At 34.9% G+C, this 21543-nt stretch overlaps 4 protein-coding genes and 1 pseudogene across 6 annotated transcripts; 2 read left to right on the top strand and 3 right to left on the bottom strand.

Moving 5' to 3' along the window:
• Nucleotides 1-1432: 1432 nt before the first annotated feature.
• LOC114260278 (uncharacterized) lies at nucleotides 1433-4889 on the top strand. Of its 3 annotated transcripts, XM_082884730.1 has the most exons (4): nucleotides 1491-1627; nucleotides 1742-1845; nucleotides 2537-3237; nucleotides 3343-4889. In XM_082884730.1, exons 3-4 carry the CDS (start codon nucleotides 2652-2654, stop codon nucleotides 4674-4676), a joined length of 1920 nt encoding a protein of 639 aa, XP_082740856.1. In that variant the 5' UTR covers nucleotides 1491-1627; nucleotides 1742-1845; nucleotides 2537-2651; the 3' UTR covers nucleotides 4677-4889. The 3 variants fall into 3 exon arrangements, with proteins under 3 accessions (XP_028056159.2, XP_028056168.2, XP_082740856.1); XM_028200367.2 differs by having other exon boundaries at nucleotides 1471-1627; nucleotides 2537-4889; XM_028200358.2 differs by having other exon boundaries at nucleotides 1433-1845; nucleotides 2537-4889.
• A 2425-nt stretch (nucleotides 4890-7314) lies between these two features.
• On the top strand, nucleotides 7315-10318 carry LOC114260308 (uncharacterized). Its single transcript, XM_028200396.2, has 5 exons — nucleotides 7315-7656; nucleotides 7842-7912; nucleotides 8036-8116; nucleotides 8243-8286; nucleotides 9971-10318. Exons 1-5 carry the CDS (start codon nucleotides 7617-7619, stop codon nucleotides 10068-10070), a joined length of 336 nt encoding a protein of 111 aa, XP_028056197.1. The 5' UTR covers nucleotides 7315-7616; the 3' UTR covers nucleotides 10071-10318.
• A 754-nt stretch (nucleotides 10319-11072) lies between these two features.
• Nucleotides 11073-12293, bottom strand: LOC145798236 (F-box protein At3g07870-like). Its single transcript, XM_082885743.1, has 2 exons — nucleotides 11624-12293; nucleotides 11073-11323 (listed from the first exon to the last, which is right to left on the bottom strand). The coding sequence occupies exons 1-2, from the start codon at nucleotides 12291-12293 to the stop codon at nucleotides 11073-11075; spliced, it is 921 nt and encodes a 306-aa protein (XP_082741869.1).
• A 4951-nt stretch (nucleotides 12294-17244) lies between these two features.
• LOC114260300 (F-box protein At3g07870 pseudogene) lies at nucleotides 17245-18357 on the bottom strand (annotated as a pseudogene).
• Nucleotides 18358-19652: 1295 nt separating this feature from the next.
• LOC114260294 (F-box protein At3g07870) lies at nucleotides 19653-21353 on the bottom strand. The gene has a single exon (XM_028200377.2). The coding sequence runs from the start codon at nucleotides 21113-21115 to the stop codon at nucleotides 19838-19840; it is 1278 nt and encodes a 425-aa protein (XP_028056178.1). The 5' UTR covers nucleotides 21116-21353; the 3' UTR covers nucleotides 19653-19837.
• Nucleotides 21354-21543: the final 190 nt, after the last annotated feature.

The following is a 21543-nucleotide window of genomic DNA, read 5'->3' as shown; positions in this document are numbered from 1 at the left end:
AGTGGTGGTGGTGAGGGGTGAGTGGTGATGGCGAGTGGGTAGCGGGTAGGTGGTGGCAGGTGGGTGGTTGGTGGTGGCAGGTGGGTGGTGAGTGGTGGTGGCAGGTGGTAGTGGCAGGTGGGTTGTGGTGGCGGAAAACGGTGGTGGAAAATGATGGCTAGTGTTGGGTGGTAAAAAAAAAAAAAAAAAAAACTCAAAATTCAAAACGAAAACACATTTTTTGGCCAAATTTATAAACTGAGACCACTAATTTATAAATCAAAAATTTTACCAAATAAATTTTTATTTAAATTTTTAAAATTTTTATAAATATAAGTAGAAAATTAAAAACGTAAGTGTTATCCAACGACACCTAACTAATATCACAGTATTCAGCTTAATGAGACTTCCTTTGGCAACTTCATTGTTAGGTTAAAAATTGAAAGAAAAAAAAAAGGTTCAAAAAAATAATTAAAAAATAAGTCGAACACACTAGTTATTTACATTTTTCATACAATTAAAAAAGTTATTTACAAACACTAATTTTTTTTAATCTCATAAAAATGTAAGGAAAAAAAAAACTATAAAAAAAAAAGCTAAATACCAAATGACCCCTCCTCACCAAACCAATAACTAAAATTTCTCAAAATTAATTCATCAAATAAATTTTATATTTCAAAAAAAAAAAAAAAATACATCTAACAATTGTAGTATTATATGAAAATGACATGAATTTAGAAATAATTTAACAAGGTCTATCTTTCTCCACAACCAAACACAGCCATTGAGGTGGGAGAAAAAACATAATAAAGAAAAAAGAAAATAAATTATAAAAACATTTTTTAAAATTTGATTAAAATACGAATCATTTCTTATAATTCTAGAAATTACATTCCACCTCTTGAAATTTTTAATTTCATAAGAAATCGTTCATTTTATTAATAAATTATCAAGTCAATTAACAGTTTTTAGCCTCTGTTTGGCAAGATGGTTTTCAGGCTTTTTTGGCTATTTTAGCCACAAAAAACAAAATAGGCTATTTTAGCCATAACAAACAAAACATCACATCCAACCCATAATCATTACATTCTTCTCTCACAAAAAAAGCCAAAAAAGCCAAAAAGCCAAAAAGCCCTTCCCAAACCAAGCTTTTTAGCCCAGGCTAAAATAGCCAAAAAAAGTCAAAAAGCCAAAAAGCCAACCCACTTCCCAAACGGAGGCTGATGTTAGAAATATGTTTCAACTAATAATTTAGGTAATTTTATTATTATATAGGAAAGTAATTATAAATTTTATTTTTTAAGTTAATTTTGTTAAATAAAAAATTTTAATAAAAAGTATTTGTAATTTTTTAAATTATAAGAATAATTTATATTTTAAATAAACTTCATAGGTGTATTTGTAATTAATTTTTTTTTTTTTTTTAAAAGGAGTATGCGCATCGCGCACAGCTGCGTACCGTTAGATTCCTCCGTATTGAATACTATTATTAACTGCACTTACTTTCACTCGCTAATCATTACATTATCCCTATTTATTTATTTTTTTAACTATTCCTCTCTCTCGTCGGCGCTCGTCGGACTCCTCCGCCTCCCGCCGCCGTGAGCCGCCGGAATCTGACCCACACGCAACCCCCACCCCCAATTCAGTGACTTTCCATAACAACCCTAATCTATCCCCCTTTTTTGGTACTCTTGTTTAATTTTCTATAAAAGTTTCCGTATTCACGAGTGTGTCTGTCTTTTGTGTACTTTCACTTCAGATGTATACCTAACGGGTCGTGTTGATTTTCTTGAGATCTGGAGCGATCGACGAGGTTTTTGGAGATCTGGGTCGTGTTCAATCGTCTCTTTGGTTTCAATCTCGGTAAGTTTCAGTTGAGTTCTTTGTTTTTTTTTTTGGTGCTTGGGATTATTGAGAAATGAAATGAGATAATTTTGAGTTTTAGGGTTTGGGATTCAACGATGGGTTTTAGTTGGTTGCGATCTTTCTAATTATCACTCTTTTAGTTGAGTTTTGCTGTTTTTGGGGTAATTTAATCAACTGGGTTGTTGATTTTAGTTTCGAATTTGGAATTGGGTCTCAATTTTTTGATCCGAAATTGAAATTTCACATCTTTCTTTCTTTATGATTTTTTTTTGGTTGAATTGTTCTGAAATTGGGTGTGTTTATGAACTGAGTTATCACAGGTTTAGCTCTAGATTCAAAGGTTAGGTTTTGGATAGTTTTTGGCTTAAATTCAGGTGTTTATTTTTTTATTTACTTTGTAGTTGAATATTCGTAATCTGCATACTGTTATGAACTGTTGCACCAATTTCAAAACTATATTTAAAGTTGTAAGATTGAAATTATATGGTTGGAAATGAATTCATTAAAAATGGTTGATGCATTTGTCATTTTTTAGTTGGTTTGATCTTGTTGAGAAACAGTTGATTTGTCTATTGCCCTTTTACTTAGCATTGAGTTGGAGTACATTGAAATTTGATTTTGATTAATTAATATTTTTCTGAAACTTGAAATCCATACCAACTTAAATATTCTGGACAAATGTTTGCAGAAATGTGGCATGGTTATGCATTGCAGTTTGATTTCAATGATTAAGAACTTTGGGCGTACCACGGTTTTCCTTTTGAGAGTTGGGCTTTGAATTTTTTGGAGTTTCGGATTTCTTCATGGAACCAAACAAAGTGGAGGCTCTTAGAGCTAAACAGAATGCCGAGAAGCGATTTGCTGAGAAAGACTTTACGGGTGCAAAGAATTATGCTTTAAAGGCTCAAGCCCTTTTCCCAGAACTTGAGGGTATAACTCAAATGGTGGCTACATTTGAAGTGTACATAGCTTCTCGGGTTAATGTTAATGGAGAAATTGATTTCTATGCAATTCTTGGATCAGATCCGTCAGCAGACAAGGCTAAGTTGAAGAAACAGTATAAGAATATGGCTGTGTTGCTCCACCCTGATAAGAACAAAACTGTGGGAGCTGATGGGGCATTCAGACTTGTATCTGAAGCGTGGACTCTGTTGTCTGATAATAAAAAGCGAAGCTCTTATGATCTCAGGCGAAATAGGCCAGTGCCCTCTGGGGATGTCCAGACAAATTCATCTTCGCTCTCTCATGGACTCGACACTTTCTGGACTGTGTGCACCTCCTGTCAAGTTCAGTACGAGTATCTGCGCAAATACTTGAACAAGAGACTTTCCTGTAAGAATTGCCGTGGAGTTTTCATCGCTGTGGAAACAGGAACAGCCCCGATAAATGGTTCGTTTCCTTATTGTCCTTGGTCATATATGCCTGATAATGGGTATGGAAGTCATGGTTATAATGGTGTTGCATATGTCCCAACCACTGCTGTATATTTTACAGGAAATGGGGTCTCGGGATTTCATTCTGGGCATGGGTCTGAGTATGTTTCTAATGTGTCATTTCAGTGGAGTTCGTCGCCTGGAGCTTCGGTTGGGGTTGTGGGTCCTAATGGATTAAATACTAAATCAGCCAATGTTATTCATCAAGCCAATGGAATCAGTAATGGTGCAAGATCCAATGGAAAGCCCTATATAAAAAATCATGCTGCTGATATGAGTTCCAAGGCCTGCAGACCCCATAAGATAAGGAAGGTCGACATTGGAAGTGTTTCTAGAAATGGGAATGAAGAATTGGCTTCAAAGACTACTTCAGAAGTGAGAGCGGTTAATGGAAATGGAAATACCAAACATAATTCTAAAATTATCACTCCAAATGAGATTCCAACTAGACGTTGCTCTGCTGCCCCTGCGTTTGATGCGAGAAAGTTATTGATGGACAAAGCAAGAGCAGAAATCTGTAAAAAACTGGAAGAACTAAGGGTGGCTTCAGCTGCAGCTGCTGAGAAGAATGCAAAGACGTGTGATGAAGTTGGTAAATCTGGAGAGACTTCTAACAAAACAGACTTGGCCCTTTCTGTTCATCAACCAGAGCTGAAGAAAACTGTGTCAATGCCAATAACAGTCCCCGACTCAGACTTCCATGATTTTGACGAGGATAGATCAGAGGAATGCTTCAAGCCAAAGCAAATATGGGCTATATATGATGAAGAAGATGGAATGCCTCGATTGTACTGTCTGATCCGCGAGATCATTTCGGTGAAACCATTTAAAATTCACATAAGTTACTTGAACTCAAAATCTGATGATGAGTTTGGGTCTGCAAACTGGGTGGATTCTGGGTTTTCCAAATCCTGTGGAGATTTCAGGGCAGGAAACTATGAAGTTGTTGACCAAGTCAATATATTTTCTCATCTTCTGAGCAGGGAAAAGGCTGGCCGGGGCGGTTGTGTTAGAATCTACCCTAAAAGTGGAGACATTTGGGCCGTATATCGAAATTGGTCACCGGATTGGGACAGAACAACCCCGGACAAGGTGAGGCACCAGTATGATATGGTGGAAGTTCTTGACGATTACTCTGAAGAGCTTGGAGTCTGCGTTACACCCCTGATTAAATTAGATGGATTCAAGACGGTTTATCAGAGGAACAAGAACAAGAATGCCATTCGGCTGATTCCAAGGAAAGAGATGTTACGGTTTTCACACCAAGTGCCTTCTTGGATACTTCAAGTAGAAGGCGTCAAATTACCTGATGGGTGTTGGGATCTGGACCCAGCTGCTACTCCAGATGAGCTTCTCGTGGCTGCAAGCGAAGGGAAGACTGAAGACAAGCCTTGATTGATTTTTTTATCTGTTCTTGACAGTCTTGAGATTTAAAATGTACAGATTTAAACACAGTCTGAGGGGTTAATTCTCATAGAATTAGATAGATTGGAGGATCACAAGGTGAGCCACGGCATTAGACCCTGGATTGTTTTAGAGGTTTCCACTTTTTATTCAGCTAAACTTGTAACTGGAATCCCACATCTATTAACTTCTTGTTTACTGAAATTGATATTGGCTTCTTTCATTAGTCTTATGGTGGAGGCTGCATCAACTGCTTATTCGGATCAAGAATAGTTTTATGTTTGAATCCCCAAACTCTCGTACGAAAGTTTTGGAAAGGTGCCATTGAGCTAGAAACTCTAGACGTTAAAGAAAGAGATGACGGCTAGGTTTGGTTTGTTTTTTAGAAAAAATTTTGAGAAAAATTCTCTACAAACAAATTTTCAAGAGTAATCAAACCAAACAAATTTTTTCAAAAAAAAATTTAAAATTTTGTTTGGTTACTTGCTTTTCAAAATGACTCTCTCTCATACATATCAAATCAATTATTTTTTTTAAAACTCTCTTTTCAAAATAATTTTTCAAAATCATTTTTAAAAAAAGACAAACCAAACAAATTTTCATACTTTTTATCTTAAAAATTACTCTACAAATATAAACCAAACACACCTCTTAAAAAAAACAAACAAAAGATAATGAGTAAAAATACAGTAACGGGTTAGATTTAAAAAAATGAATGAGATGTTGGTAATGATTTATCATGGTCACTTTAGCCTCTCATAATCAATACTCTTTCCAAAATCACCACTTGATAACTAATACCATTTTATATTGTTACCAACAACATCATCTATCCTCGTGACCAGAACCGCTTCGAATTGTTAGAACACATCACTCTAGAATTGACCTGCAAGTATATATTGTAACAATTTCATCTCACACCAAAAAAATTGATAAATAATCTTGAATATATGAATAGGAACAATCAATTCAAATGTTGACTAGTTTTTTTTTTTTTGATGAGTTCTAATGGTTTACTTGTTATCAGACTCAACCTGCCCTTAATCACACTTTGCCTTTGAACTTAATTTATTTATATCTTGTCCACTTTTTAGGTTAGTCACACTTTGCCCATGAACCATTAATATCTAAAAATTATTATTTACGTTTTCATAATTTTGCCCCCAATTAATGACAGTCAGTAGTGTCAGGGTGATAGTTGAGAGGGCAAAATAGTACAGATATAATGGAAAATTTTATTTATACAATAATTTTGTATCTTTATATTTATTTTCTCATTTTAACATTGAGAAGTAATTGAAATTCTCTTTACACATTTTATAATACAAAAACTAATCTTAAATTAAATTCTTTTAAAATGTGTACAGATTTTTCTTTATACTTTTTATAATACCAAAACTAATCATAAATTAAATCATTTTAAATCTCTACAGATTTTTCTCATTACACATATTTTTTTTGAATCATTCCAGTGCTATTTTATCAAATAAATTATATTTGTCCAATCATCTGTTACCGCACATTTACAGATTTACTTTCTTTAAAATATCATTTTTTTCCCCTAAATTTATAATGGGCTTGTTTGGTTATATATTGTCAAACAATTTGGATTATTCCAGTGTCATGTTGCGAAACAAATTAGATTTGTCCACCCATCTGTTACTGCATGTTTACAAATTCATTTTCTTTAAAACATCAAGCATCCATAAAAATATGAAGTGTAAAAACATTCATAAAAATATTCATAAAATGTGTCAAAAACAAATATTTTCAAATTTGTTAATACAAGTATGTGTAAAACACATACTAAGATGTTATTACAATACATCTATGTTGATAGTTTTGGTAGTTACTATATTAGTATATGTTTTCTCTCATCCATTAACACATGAGTGATGAAAACGAATCAAATTACTTGCTTTCGGAAGTACTGGATGACCATGAAGCAGATAAATTTAACAAACTATTAAAAATACACTACAAGCCTTACTGCAATGAATAGAAGCATAATCCCTTAAAGATTAAAAAAAAAAATGTCAAAAAAAAAAAATTGAAAATGTTTCGCAATGATTAGTTACCGAGCATGTATTTTTTGTCCGGTAGTAAGTTACTGAATAAGTATTTTTTGTTCGGTAGTGGATTACTGGATATGTATTTTTTTATTCGGTAGTGTGATTTTGAACTATTTGATTTTATTCGGTTCTGAAACACTGAACAAAAGTTGAACAATCCTTTTCAAAAAACAAACGAAAAAAAAAAACTCACAATTTCACTTTTTTACTGGTCTTTCATCACTATTGATTCGTCCATTGCTTTCTTTTATAATCAAAACACATAATTTTCACTTTTTGAAAGTAGATATATAGTAGAGAAGAATAAGAAAGAAAAAAAAAAAGAAAGTAGAAATTGAAGTAGAATGGGTTTAAAGTGGTAATCAAATCTATTTTAATTTTTATTTTTTATCCTTAAAAGATAATTTAACACATAGGTAAAATTGAAAAAACAAAATATATCTCAAATGAAAAGTCTGAAAAGGTAAATATGTTCCGTAAGTAGAATTTTCCCAAATAACATAAGCATGATAATTAAGGGGCCAAAATATAAATTTACCATCGGCTTGGTAGCCATTATGATTTATTTTGACAACATGATTAAAAACCAACTTCTCATTATTATTATTATTTTTTTTTATAGTGTCATACTTTTATTTTTCTTATAAATTTTGAAAATAATAATAATAATAATAATAATAATAGATACCCTAAAGTTTTATTAAAATCAACATTTGGTAGAACTTGGAAATGTCTAAGCAATTTTTATCACAAAAAAAAAAAAAGCAAGAAAACAACAACTTTTTAACATACTTCCAAAATACGCTCTGGGTTCTGGTCTCCACTTCAGAAAACTTCGAAATCGAGAAGGCGAAGAAAAATGAATCCTCCTCTCTGGCACAAAATTGCTGGTCTTTCTGGTATGCTAGCCCTCTCTCTCTCTCACTCTCTCTTTCTCTCTATATATATAGATATATAAATATATACACACACACTCACATATACTCATATAATTGTAAGCATGTATTTATGTATAGATATACACATATATACACATATCTGCTTTTGAGGTTTGTGTTGATGACGAAGTCCCTTTTGGAAACAGGGGTAGTAGCACTTGGGTTGGGGACATATGGTGCCCATGGCTTCAAACCCCAAAACCCCACTTATAAAGAGGTATATTTTTTTTTTTTAAGTTCTATTCTTGTTTAATTTCTTCATCCACCACCTGTTTGTTGTTAATCCCAAGAGAAACCCAACTTGATATTGTACCACTTTTTGGTGGTAATGTAATTGAAGGTTTGGCACACTGCATCTCTCTACCATTTGGTTCACACAGCTGCCCTGGTGGCTGCTCCTGTCACCAGACACCCCAACATTGTGAGTCCCCCTCTACTTAATTTATTATTCCCAAGAAACTCAATATTTTCATAATGTATATGTAAAATCATATCATATGCTATAAATTTAGTTTATTTATTTGTTTGTTCTTGTATTTGGTTGTAGTTTGGAGGCCTCTTGACTACTGGAATTTTGGCATTCTCTGGAACGTAAGTGTTGCTTTGCTTTCATAAATGTAATTGTAATGTTAAATATGTTTTCTAAGATGTTGCATAGATCAAATTGATACTTCTTTGTTTGTATATCTAGTGAGAGTATACTTCTTGTTAACCTTTGTTGTTATTAAAGTTTCTTGTATGTGTAGTAAGGTATCTTTCATTTAGTGAGGAGGCTGCTCACTTTAAAGTTTCTTGTATGTGTAGTAAGGTATCTTTCATGCACCCTAGACAAGGGTTTACTATGCCATCCTTTGTGTGATAGTTCCGCGGTTAATAAACAATATTTAAGTATTAAAAAACTTGTTTTAAACAGAGAGGTAAAGCTAAAAAAACTTTTAACACCTAGTTTGGTTCACTAGAATAATTTTAGGTAGGAATGGAATGGAATGTGATAGGAATAGTCATTCCCATTTCAATGTTTGGTGACAAAATGGGAATCAATCTAAGAATTGAATTGTTATTCTGATTCCTATGTTTGCTATGCTACAATGATGATTGGAATGAAATGAAATTTACTTGAAACTGGATTTTTTTTTTTGTGTGTGTGTGTGTGTGTGTGTGTACAAGCTGGAGCTTTGTTTTCCCTCTTTAGTCTGATTTAGTAGATACAATAGGTTGTATATCCTGCTGAGATTTTAATGGAAACCAACAGAGAACTAGGTTCTTCTTCGTGGGACTTCCATATCAACAATAGCTGCAGTTGAACTTTGATAGTCTGTTTACGACAGTAACTAATAGAGCTTATACTAGGGGGGCATAATGGAGTTCTGCATTAGTGAAAACTGAGTGCTTAACTATTTATATAGTCAAACAACATTTCTAGGCAACCACCTTAGTGTCAACGAACTTTTCACCAGAGGCATTCGAGCAACATTCAGAAATTGAATTTTGGAAGACCTCATCTTCTAATGCAAACTGCTAAATTCTTCTTGCCTTACATTTGTTATCTGAGTATCCTAAATGCAAGACATTTGTTGTACTATGTTGTGGTACTGGTACCCATCCTCCATTTAGTTAGAATGCTGGAATTTTTTATGTTGTGTTTGGTTGGGGGATTTGGAGAGGGATTTGGAAAGGGAAATGGAAAACGTAGGTGAAATGTGAATAAATCATGCCTATATTTCACATAGTTTCACACACCTTTTCCCTTTCTCTTTCCAAATCCCTCTCCAAATCCCCCAACCAAACACACCATTAAGCTTTGCTCTAAATTACAATGTTTTTTGAGCTATGAAACTGTGGCTGGAAGAAAATGGGGACCACTATGATGCACTGAAATTTAAGCAGAAGATCTAATTGCACATGTATACCTTATATTCAGTTGTCCTTATTATCCCAATGGCTTGGATTGTTGGAGTTACCTTCAAGGTAGCCTTTAATGTGTAGAAACCTTATTGGGTCTGTTTCTTGGGTTTTATTGATTTTTGTGTGAAATCATTCATAATAGATATTTTTACTTGTGGCTGAGAGCAAATGTGATATTGCCTATAGTGTGAAATGCTGTCTCTTTGCAATTACAATGCCCTGATTGAATGCACTTTTGTCATTTTCTATGTTGTTTGTCTAGCTTTGTTGAAATTACCATCCAACAATTTGTTAATATTGAAGACACTTGTCATTTTTTTTTTTATTATATGATAATGTCAAAGTTGAAAGCAATTATGGGATTTTGCAGGTGTTATGCTGTGGCATTTCTTGAAGACAGAAAGTACTCTACCTTAGCTCCATTTGGTGGCTTTGCATTTATTGCTGCTTGGGCAAGCTTACTTTTCTGATACTTCAAATTGGAGAGTTGAGTAAGTTCTATTTGCTACACTCGTGAAGTCGTATTGTTGAGATTTTGGACAATGGAACCCAGATATTACCCTTTTTATCTTTGAGTTTGGCCAGTTACTAATATAATTTCTTAGTTTAGAATTATTCCAATATGTTCGTTTAATGGTTTTTGCTGTAAATCTAAAAAATGCTTATGGATGTTGGAATTTTATAAATTGCTAATTACGAATAAATCAAACTTTATAAACTGATGGGATCAACACACCATATCAGTCTCATTTTGGTCATCCTCAAATGTTATTCCCATCTATTAATAGAAGGCGAAGATGAGGAATTAGCAACCCCTCTACTCATCCAAGTAATTTCCTCATAAAAAATAAGAGGGTGACCTTATTCTCGAAATTCATGATATGCATCAGTTATGGTTTCTATCCAATTCACCAAATTGAGCAAAAAAATGAGAACATCTTTTAAAAATACAATCAAATTGTTCTCGTTCATCACATTGCATGCTTGAAATCAGCAATGCAAGGTCCAACAATGCTTTGTCATAATGATAAGTCTCACCCAAAACCATTAATTCATAGGTAAGTTTTGCATCCCTGCATTTCTCTTTTTGAAGAAACATAACATAGTACGATTTTGCTTCGTTTTTGTTGGATTTTATGTTCGATTCCAACAAGAATTCAATCTCATTGCAATAAAAATTACACAAGAAACCTGGGAAGAAACTCAAAGTGGCAACTGACAACCATTGTGACCTGTAGGCAGATATTTTAGATTTTAGAAGAAGGTTTCTTCATATGGACAGGAAATAGTAAACAAGGAAAAGAAAAGAAAAGAAAAATTATGGCAAAAAGTAAAAAAAGGTGGATTGTAAACAAAGTCTGATTCAAAGTGGTGACTCGTGTTGTTGAATAAGAAATTCCTATAAATTAGTAAAATTTGAAATCAAAACCGAACATGGTTTTGTGGATCTCAAAAACTAGAGGTAACAATATCTAGTTTGTACTTGTATGAATGTGGGTATCAGTCCAATTAAGGCTGCCAACGTGAACAACTGTTTGAAACAAATCAGGCATCCCTTGAAACATAAGTTTCTTGTATGCTCCACTGTTTGGATCATAAGAAACTAAAACTCCACCTTCGTACTCCATCAAAATATTGCCATTTTCAAAGAGGCATAGAGCTTGAGCAAATCTCTGATTCAAAGCAGTCTTCCAAATCCTATATGATTGCCGCGATTCTGGAACTGTGAAGCACAATCTTCAATGTTGATTTTTTTCATCCATGACTCTTTCAAATTGTATTCTTTCATCACGCAAATCTCGAATGTTACATATTCGTAGCAAACAACTGTAGAAAGACACCCTCCTAAACTGTCAGATGATAATTAGTCCTATTAAGGTCACCGCATTCTGGTCTCGGGACCTCTTGAAACTGCTCATCTGCTAGGTCAAAAGAAACAATGCTTCTGCTATGATGATTCTGAGTCCCTAGACATTGAGTCAACCAATGCAGTCTTCCATTCACCAAAGCTTCCGATGCTCACCGTTCAAGCTTGTGAGGACTTTTCCTACACTTCTCCAATTGTTGCTGCCAAGACTATATACGTGAACCTCTGATCTTGGTGTACAAGAACGCGGGAACACAGTATATTGATTCCAGTAAAGGGTTATCTTAACTACCTTGTACTTATTAGTCACTGGATGGAACCCAAATCCAAACACCGCCTCTTGATCATCAAACTGCCTTGATTTGGGCAGCTCTTTGTATACCCTAGGAAAAGGATTGTATATACAGACTGGATCATCATATAAAGAGTCAGATAAGCATAACAAGCCATTACATGAGGCTATTACATTAAACTCATGCATCGCATCATGAAAAGGTGTTTGAATTCTTCTCACAATCTCATTGTCCATCTGATCAGACAATTTGACAAAACAAAGCTGATTTCTGATAGGATAGTCGCAATGAAAAATTAGGCATGTATTGTTCTCGGCTGTCCGGGAGAAGTGCAGGGCGGCAAGATGTGGGTCATATGATAACATATACCAGAATCGGCTTACAAAACAGAATTGTAGAAGAGATGCTATGGGAAGCCTTGAAAATATGTCGAGGGTGATGTCAGGTTGTATACTTTCCATCCCACTTCTTGGTTGATCATCTTCTAGCTTGCACTTTCTTTTCTTACTATGTTTCTTACTGGCCAAATCCATGATTCAGTAGAAAATTAGAAGTCACAATGACAAATTAAGAAGGTTTTGAGATGAAGAAAGAACAACTTTGGAGCAGATGAAAATGGGTAACTTTGACGACATCAGAGTAATTAATATCATTAGAGATAAAGAAAACACGAAAACAATGTCTTGTGGGATCCACTATTGAGTGTGATTTCTTGGAAAATGTTGTAAAAAAAGCCTTCTCTTTCATTTGAGGGAAAAAAAGCATGAGGGACACGACAAATCTAGACTGTCCGACCACAAAGTAGGCACGGAATGAAGAGTCTGTCAATCTATTTTGATGCCCCTAGTGATGGTGACCAAGGAACACTATTACTAATAAGAACAAAACTGTCCCTCTTGAACTATTTTCACCTGAAGGTAGCTGCCTTGGATGCATTCTACAAAGGTTGATTCAGTCAGTCAGGTGTTAGAGAAAATTCTGATGAACATTTTCTAGGAGAAACTCATAAATTTTTAATCCCAGGACGACGAAATTTTAGAAAACCTATAACATTTCAAAGTAAAAAACAAAAGAAAAAGAACTTCATATCATGACCACATAAAAAGTTTGAAATTATTATTTCTAGCTATTGATAAAAGAATCACATCTGTATCCAGAAATCCCATGTGTTTCAAGATCTCAACAATCCAGTTTCCTTCGGTCTCCTGTCAGTACCTCAAATTAGATTATGGGTTTGTCAAAATTTCGTATAAGTCTTGAGAAAGTTGTTGCAAATGTAAGTCAATTTTGCAAACATGGAGTTTTAGTTGGTGAACTGAGAGGTAATATGGTGATGCAAATGCAGTTTGCACATGTAAACATGGTTGTTAAAATTGTACTATTCATGATTTGATACGAATTTCATCTAAACGATTCAAGTTGAGTTGTTGAATCTTAAATTGTGTCGTACAATTCAATTTCAGAAAATTGAGGGGGGCATGTGACCCCCGGTCCCATTGTGCCTCATCCCAAACCAACCCCATGAATCTGTAGGTAAGTTTTGCACCCTTGCATTTACTTTTTGGAGAAACATAACATCGTATGATTTTGGCCTTGTTTTTGTTTGATTTTAGGTTTGATTCCAAGAAGAATTCAATCTCATTATAGTAAAAATTACATGAGAAACCTGGTAAGAAACTGAAAGTGGCAACTGGCAATCACTGTGATATGCAGGCAGACATTTTACATTTTAGAAGGTTTCTTCATATGGACAGGAAATAGTAAACAAGGAAAATAAAAGAAATATTATGGCAAAAAGACACAACTGGTGGACTGTAAACAAAAGTTTGATTCAAAGTGGTGACTCCTATTGTCGAATAAGAAATTCCTATATATTAATAAAATTTGAAATTTAAAACCAAAGATGGTTTAGAGGATCTCATAAACTAGAGGTAACAATATCTAGTTTGTACTTGTATGAATGGGGGTATCAATCCAATTAAGGCTGCCGACATGAACAACTGTTTGAAACAAATCAGGCATCCCTTGAAACATTAGTTTCTTGTATGTTCCACTGTTTGGATCACGAGAAACTAAATTTCCACATTCGTACTCTATCAAAATATTGCCATTTTCAAGAAGGCATAGAACTCGAGGAATTATCTGATTCAAAGCAATCTTCCAAATCCTATATGGTTGAGGCAATTCTTGTTTCAAGAACTGTGAGGAGCAATATTCAATGTTGAATTTTTTCACCCATGATTCTTTCGAATTGTATTCTTTCATCACCCAAATCTCAAATCTTTTATAACGGTGGAAAACAACAGCAGAAAGACACCCTCCTTAAACTGCCAGATTATAAAAAAAAATTATTCAGGCCGCCACATTCCGGTCTCGGGACACCTCGAAACTGCTCGTCCGCTAGGTCAAAAGAAACAATGCTTCTGCTACTATACTGACTTCGACATGGAGTCAACCAATGTAGTCTTCCATTCACCAAAACTTCCGATTCTTGTCATTCAAGCCGGCTGGATACTTTTCCTATAGTCCTCCAATTAGTGCTGCCAAGAGTAAATACTTGAACCTCTGGTCTCCCTCTTTGATTCTGGAAAAGGGTTATCTTAACTATCTTGTATTCATTAGTCACTGGATGGAACCCAAATCCAAACACCAGTTCTTGATCATCAAACTGCCCAGATTTGGGCAGCTCTTTTTATACCCTAGTAAAAGGGTTGTATATATAGACTGGATCATCGTAAAAAGAGTTAGATAAGCATAACAAGCCATTACATGAGGCTATTACTTTAAACTAAGGCATCGTATCACAAAAAGGTGTTTGAATTCTTCTCACAATCTCATTGTCCATCTGATCAGACAATTTGACAAAACAAAGTTGATTTCTGATAGGATAGTCGCAATGAAAAATTAGGCATGGATTATTCTTGGTTGTTTGGGAGAAGTGCTGTGCAGCAAGATGTGGGTCATATGATAACATGTGGCAGGCTCGGCTTACAAACCTGAATTGCAGAAGAGATGTTATGGGAAGCCTTGAAAGTACATCTAGGGCAATGTCAGGTGGTAGACTCTCCATCCCAATTCTTCATTGATCATCTTCTAGCTTGCCCTTTCTTTTCTTGCTATGTTTCTCACTAGCCAAATCCATTACTCAGTAGAGAATCAGAAGTCACAATGACAAAGTAAGAAGGCTTTGAGATGAAGAAAGAACAACTTTGGAGTAGATGAACATGGAGAACTTTGAAAACATCGGATTAATTAATGTCATTAGAGACAAAAGAAAAACACAAAAACAATGTCTTGTTGTGCGGTTTACTATTGAGTGTGATTTCTTGGAAAAAAATAATGTAAAAAATTCTTTCTCTTTCATTTGAGGGAAAAGCATGAGGGGCACGACAAATCTAGACCATCCAACCACAAAGAAAAATAAAGAAGTATGTCATTCTATTTTCATGTATTGGATTGATGCCCTAGTGATGGTGACCAAACAACACTATTACTAATAAGAGCAAAACTGTCTCCCTCTTGAACCATTCCCACCTAAAAATAGGCGCCTCGGATGTATGCATTCATATAAGGGTTGATTCAATTAGTAAGGTGTAAGAGACAATTCTGATGAAAATTTTCTAGGAGAAACACGCATAATTAAAAAACAGCTTAGGAATATGAAATTTTAGAAAACCTATAACATTTCAAAGTAAATAACATAATCAAAACAACATCATAACATGACTACATAAGAAGTTTGAAATGATTATTTCTAGCTATTGATACGGAAATGCTACAGACCCCCAGTGGGGTGACCCCCACTAACAACCCCCAGTGACGTGTCGCACTGGGGTTGGCCGAAAATCAAAAAAAAAAAAAAAAAAAAACAGTTTTTTTGTCCAATAGGAGCCGACCCCCAGCACCCCCAGCTGGGGGTCTAAGTCATTTTTCCTATTGATAATAGAATCACATTTGCATCCAGAAATCCTAGATATTGCCACAGAATTTTATGTCCCACGTGTTTGAAGAACCCATGGTGTGTTCCAAGATCTCAACTATCCATCCAGTCTTCAGTCTTCTGTCAGTACCTCAAATTTGATCACAGGTTTATCAAAATTCATACCAGTCTCGAGAAAGTTGTTGCAAATATAAGTCACTTTTGCAAACATGGAGTTTTTAGTTGGTGAGCTGAGAGGCAATATGGTGATGCAAGTGCAATGCATACATGTAAACATGATTGTTAACGCTATTCATGATTTGATACAATTTTGTGCTAAAACGATTCAAGTCGTGTTGTTGAATCTTAAATTGTGTGAAGCCTACAATTCAATTTCGATTCTCTATGATTCATTGTAATTTAGTTATGCGTATAATGCATGAAATTGATGTCGTTTTGCAAAATAAGAAAAGAGATCAAATATTGATAACTATGGATTTAGATGTATTTATACATATATACCAAAGTTTGAAGTTGTGTTCAAGTTTGGCTAAGAAATAGAGCAATCCGTTCTCTTCGATAGTACACAGGTTTATTTATATTTCCATAGTTTCCAAGCAACGAGGATTGCATACTATGGAGCACAGATAGGGAATATGGATACGATACAAATACAGCCATGTGATAAAACCATAAAAAATATAATATGGGTATGGTCGGGATACATTCGTAAAAAAATATTTATAATTTGTAGTATTGTATTAAAAATAAAATCAACGAATGGTGAGAAATCAATTCTTAGTAATTAAGTATTAATAGCTAGTTTATTCTTTCTATAGGTCCTATAAGAATTTCATTTTAATCTTACAAGTGTTGTATGCAAAAGTATCGTATGTAAATTTAGTTCTTTAATTGTTGAAATCTGATTTTAGAATCATTATATATATTTTTTGTTTATCCTTACTTTCCATAAAGTATATGGGCAACATGTATGACACAAGAAGGATACACCTATTCAATAAATTATGAAAAAAAAAATTGTACTATTGTAATTATTTTCTTCTTCTCTAAGAAGTAAACAAAATATTAGAAAACTATTCTTGTATTCATTCTAACAATTAAGCTCTAGTGCTATGCAAAAATTATTATAATCTTAATTTCATAATAGTTTGGATACGTGACCTAAAATATCTTAAAAGTATCCGATACTTTTCAAAAGTAAAGAAAAATAATTTCAAATATGAACACATTCAAGAAGTATCAAACATGTGTCCACTAGTATCCAAGGAGTATTGTATCTGATATGGATACAACTTTCTTTTTAAAAACATCAGTGTTTTAAAGATTACATACAACTTATACAAAGCAATGCAGATTGTCTATTTTATTGAAGAGCAAGGTAGAGGTGAGAATATCTAGTTTGTACTTGAATGAATGGGTTTACCAATCCAGTTAAGGCTGCCAACATGAACAACCGTTTGAAACAAGTCACGCATCCCCTCAAACATTAGTTTCTTATATGTTCCACTGTTTGGATTACGAGAAACTAAAACTCCACCTCCGTACTACATCAAAATATTGCCATTTTCAAAAATGCACAGAACTCGAGCAATTCTTTGATTCAATACATTCTTCCAAATCCCATATGGTCGCTGGAATTCTGGTTTCATAAACTGCCGGATGCAATCTTTAATGTTGTATTTTTTCAGCCACGACTCTTTCACACTGTATTCTTCCATCACCCAAATCTCATATCTATCATAAAGGTAGCAAGCAACTGCAGAAAGACACCCTCCTAAAACTGTTAGTTGATAATTAGCCATAATCAGGTTGCCACAATCCGGTCTCGGGACCTCTTGAAACTGCTCATCCGCTAGGTCAAAAGAAACTATGGCTACATCACGATGAATCCGAGTCCCTCGACATATTCGCAGTTGAGCCAACCAATGAAGTCTTCCACACACCAAAGCTTCTGATGCTCGCTGTTCAAGTCGGTAAGGTACTTTTCCTATACTTCTCCAATTGGTGTTGCCAAGACTACATACTTGCACTTCTGATCGTGTATGATCATGAATTCTATGCCCACGAGGACGCTGACGTGGAAACACGTTATACTGATTCCAGTATAGGACTATCTTAACTACCTTGTACTCATTAGTCACCGGATGGAACCCAAATCCAAACACCACTTCTTGATCATCAAACTGCCTGGATTTGGGCAGCTCTTTGTGTTTCCTAGTAAAAGGATTGTATATATATAGTGGATCACTGTATAGAGAGTCAGATAAGCATAATAAGCCCTTACATGAGGCTATTACATTAAACTCAGGCATCGTATCACTAAAAGGTGTTTGAATTCTTCTCGCAATCTCATTGTCCATCTCATCAGACAATTCAACAAAAAAAAGTTGATTTCTGATAGGATAGTCGCAATGAAAAATTAGGCATGGATTATTCTTCGCTGTCCGGGAGAAGTGCAGGGAAGCAAGATGTGGGTCATATTGCAACATCTGCCAGGATCGGTTTACAGAACTGAACTGCAGAAGAGATGTTATGGGAAGCCTTGAACATATGTCGAGGGCAATGTCAGGTTGTAGACTCTCCATCCCGTTTCTTGGTTCATCATCATCTAGCTTGCACTTTATTTTCTTGATATGTTTATCACTAGCCAAATCCATGACTCAGTAGAGAATCATAAGAGACATTGAGAAAGTAAGTAGGCTTAGAGATGTAGAAAGAAGAACTTTGGAGCAGATGCGCATGGAGAGAACCTTGACAACAACATATTAGTTAATATCATTACTTGTGGGATCCACTATTGAGTGTGATTTCTGGGGAAAATAATGTAAAAAAGTCTCTATCTTTCATTTAAGGGAAAATTCGTGAGGGACACGACATGAAAAATCTAGAACGTCCGACCACAAAGTTATGCACGAAATGAAGAACATTATAAAAGTCCTCTTTCATGTAATGGATTGATGCCTCTAGTGATGGTCACCAAGCAACACTATTACTAATAAGAACAGAACTGTCTCCCTCTTGAACCATTCCCATCTGCCTTGGAAGTATGCATTCATACAAGGGTTGGTTCAATGTTGGTTCAATCAGTCAGGTGTTAGAGATAATTCTGACGAAAATTTTCTGGGAGAAACTCATAATGGAAAAGAAAAAAAAAAAAAAACAAAAAAAACAAAAGACAGCCTAGGACAACAAAATTTTAGAAAACCTATAACATTTCAAAATAAATAACATGAGCAAAATAACATCATGACATGGCTACATAAGATGTTTGAAATGATTATTTGTAGCTGTTGATAATAGAATCACATATGTATCCTGAAATCCTAGGTTGCACCTCAGAATTTGTTGTCCTTCATGTTGATGTTTGTATCTCAAATTAGATCCCAAGTTTATCGAAATTTGAACAAGGCTCGAGAAAGTTGTCACAAATGCAAGTCAATTTTGCAAACATGGGGTTTTTAGTTGGTGGGCTGAGAGTCAATATGGTGGTGCAAATGCAATGCATACATGTAAACTTGGTTGTTTGAATCGTGCTATTCATTTAGGATTTGATTCGTACAATTTGATATGGTTTTATGCATACAACACTTTTACTTGTTTAAAGTGTTATATGCCCAAGTGTTGTGCATAAATTTACTTGTTTAATTGGTGAAATCCAATTTTAGCATCATTATATTTTCTTATCTGTCCTTACTTTTGATAAATAAAGTATAGACATGAATATGGGATACATCTATGACAGATTATAAATTCTGAAAATTATGGTACTACTGTAACTATTTTCTTCTTCTCTAAGAAGTAACCAAAGTATTGAAAAACTATTCTTATATTTATCCTAATAATTATACTCTAACGCTATGCAAAAATTATTACAATATTAAACTCCTAGTAGTTCGGATACATGACATAAAATATCCGAAAAGTATTATAAAGTATCTAACACTTCTAAAAATTAAAGAAAATTAAATTGTACTATCGAATACATTTAAGAAGTACCAAATATGGTATCCATGGATATCCGTAGACTGTTAGTATCAGACTCTTTTCCAGAGAACAAGTGTTTCATAAATTACATACAACTTGTACAAAGCAATTCAAAACCAATTTTATTGAAGAGCAATGTAGAGATAACATTATCTAGTTTGTACTTGTATGAATAGGGGTATCAATCCAATTAAGACTTCCAAAATGAACAAATGTTTGGAACAAATCAGGCATCCCCTGAAACACTAGTTTCTTGTATGTTCCACTGTTCGGATCATGAGAAACTAAAACTCCACCTTTGTACTCCATCAAAATATTGCCATTTTCAAAAAGGCATAGAACTCGAGCAAATCTCTGATTCAAAACATTCTTCCAAATTCCATAAGGTCGTCGCCGGAATCCTGGTTTCAAGAACTGCCGGGACCAATCTTCAATGTTGAATTTTTTCGTCCACGACTCCTTCACACTGTATTCTTCCATCACCCAAATCTCAAATCTTTGATACCAAACAACTGCTGAAAGACACCCTCCTAGAACTGCCAGATGATAATTAGTCCTATTCAGGCTGCCACATTCCGGTCTCGGGACCTCTCGAAACTGCTCATCCGCTAGGTCAAAAGAAACTATGCTTCTGCTACGATGAATCCGAGCTCCTAGATATAACCGCGGGTGAGTCAACCAGTGTAGTCTTCCATCTACCAAGGCTTCTGATGCTCGCTGTTCAAGCAGGTAAGGTACTTTTCCTATACTCCTCCAATTGGTGCTTCCAAGACTATATACTTGAACTTCTGATCCTGTGTGATCATCAATTCTGAGTCTACGATGACGAGGATGAGGACGTGGACGTGGATGCGGCAACATATTATACTGATTCCAGAATAGGACCGTCTTAACTACCTTGTACTCATTAGTCACTGGATGGAACCCAAATCCAAACACCACTTCTTGATCATCATACTGCCTGGATTTGGGCAGCTCTTTGTATTCCCTAGTAAAAGGATTGTACATATATAGTGGATCGCCATATAGAGAGTCAGATAAGCATAACAAGCCGTTACATGAAGCTATTACTTTAAACTCAGGCATCGTATCATGAAAAGGCGTTTGAATTCTTCTCACAATCTCATTGTCCGTTTGATCAGACAATTCGGCAAAACAAAGTTGATTTCTGATCGGATAGTCGCAATGAAAAATTAGGTATGGATTAGTCTTGGCTGTCCGGGAGAAGTGCAGGGCAGCAAGATGTGGGTCATATGATAACATCTGCCAGAATCGGCTTACAAAACTGAATTGTAGAAGAGATGTTATGGGAAGCCTTGAAAATATGTCGAGGGCGAGATCGTGTTGTATACTCTCCATCCCACTTCTTGGTTGATCATCTTCCATCTTGCACTTGCTTTTCTTGCTTAGTTTCTCGCTAGCCAAACTCATGACTAGAAAATTAGAAGATAGAGTGGTGAGTCAGAAGGCTTAGAGATGAAGAAAGAACTTTGGAGCAGATTAACATGGGGAACTTTGGTAACAACGGTTTAATTAATGTCATCAGAGACAATGACCATAAAAACAATGTCTTGTGGGATCCACTATTGAGTGTAATTTCTTGGAAATTAGTGTAAAAAGTCTTCTCTTTCGTTTGAGAGAAAAACACGAGGGACACGACAAATCTAGACCGCCCACAGTTCAGCATATACAAGCACAAAGTTATGCAGGAAATTATTCAATACTCTTGGAGTAGCACATAGTCATATTTCAAGGCAATCACTAATTATTTAGCCTCATGTTGTTCCTTATCCCAACATAAATTGTGGGTCTTTACGCCTCTCCATCAATCAAAACCTTATGGAGTACCATGTGTCCAT

This window comes from Camellia sinensis, chromosome 8 (genome assembly GCF_055761805.1).
Source record: "Camellia sinensis isolate YWXY chromosome 8, ASM5576180v1, whole genome shotgun sequence".
Taxonomy (NCBI): Eukaryota; Viridiplantae; Streptophyta; class Magnoliopsida; order Ericales; family Theaceae; genus Camellia; species Camellia sinensis.
Note: the sequence above shows the minus strand (reverse complement) of the source record. Positions and strands in the feature narration are given on the sequence as shown.